The sequence below is a fragment of the Acanthisitta chloris genome, unplaced genomic scaffold (assembly GCF_000695815.1).
Source record: "Acanthisitta chloris isolate BGI_N310 unplaced genomic scaffold, ASM69581v1 scaffold42226, whole genome shotgun sequence".
NCBI classification, from domain to species: domain Eukaryota; kingdom Metazoa; phylum Chordata; class Aves; order Passeriformes; family Acanthisittidae; genus Acanthisitta; species Acanthisitta chloris.
This window is the reverse complement of record NW_008679416.1, coordinates 1-593: the sequence shown is the minus strand read 5'-3', so window position 1 is coordinate 593 and position 593 is coordinate 1. Positions and strand designations below refer to the sequence as shown.

The 593-nt window shown below is 58.0% G+C and overlaps 1 protein-coding gene across 1 annotated transcript in view; it reads right to left on the bottom strand.

Annotated features, from left to right (window-relative positions):
- LOC103804655 (fer-1-like protein 4) overlaps positions 1-238 on the bottom strand; it is a gene marked incomplete at its 5' end in the record, with an annotated part of 15,661 nt that extends 15,423 nt beyond the window's left edge. Inside the window, one exon of the mRNA XM_009077268.1 lies at positions 77-238. Within this exon, the coding sequence (XP_009075516.1) occupies positions 77-238 (162 nt within the window). The remainder of the gene's footprint in view (positions 1-76) is intronic.
- Between the last annotated feature and the right edge of the window lie 355 nt (positions 239-593).

The window sequence follows — 593 nt, the reverse complement described above, 5'->3', positions numbered from 1 at the left end:
CCATGCAGAGAGGTAGTGCATGGGTGCAGAGTAGCCACAGTGTGCTCTGGCATGGCAGGATCCCCTGCCCACTCACCACATCCATGTATTTGACCAGCTCAGTGAAGTTGGGGTTCTCCTTGTAGGTCACAATCACTTCTGACTCCACCTTCTTGCCAGCACATTCAATGACCACCTGGGGCTCATTCACCTCGAACAAGTTCACCCTCTTCAGGTCCCGCAGGCCCCAGAACAGGATCTGGAGCACAATACAAAGCTGCTAGACTACTCTAGACATGCCAGGCATGGCACAGACACTCCAGGCACGGCACAGACACTCCAACACTCCGGGCACGGCACAGACACTCCGGGCACGGCACAGACACGCAGCCTGGATGGTGCCTAGTGCTGTCACCCCCCACCCACAGGACAGTCCCCAGGAGAGGCACAGGCTCTCCTGGCCCAGCTGCCCAACTCTGCCTGTTGAACTACTGAGATGGTTTCTCTCTCCCATCAAACACCTCTGTTTCTGGCATCTGCTCAGGCCCCACAGGCACGTTTGAGCTCCAAACCCAACTCCCTCACCAAGCCCTGCCCTCTGGCCAGGGGCAGCT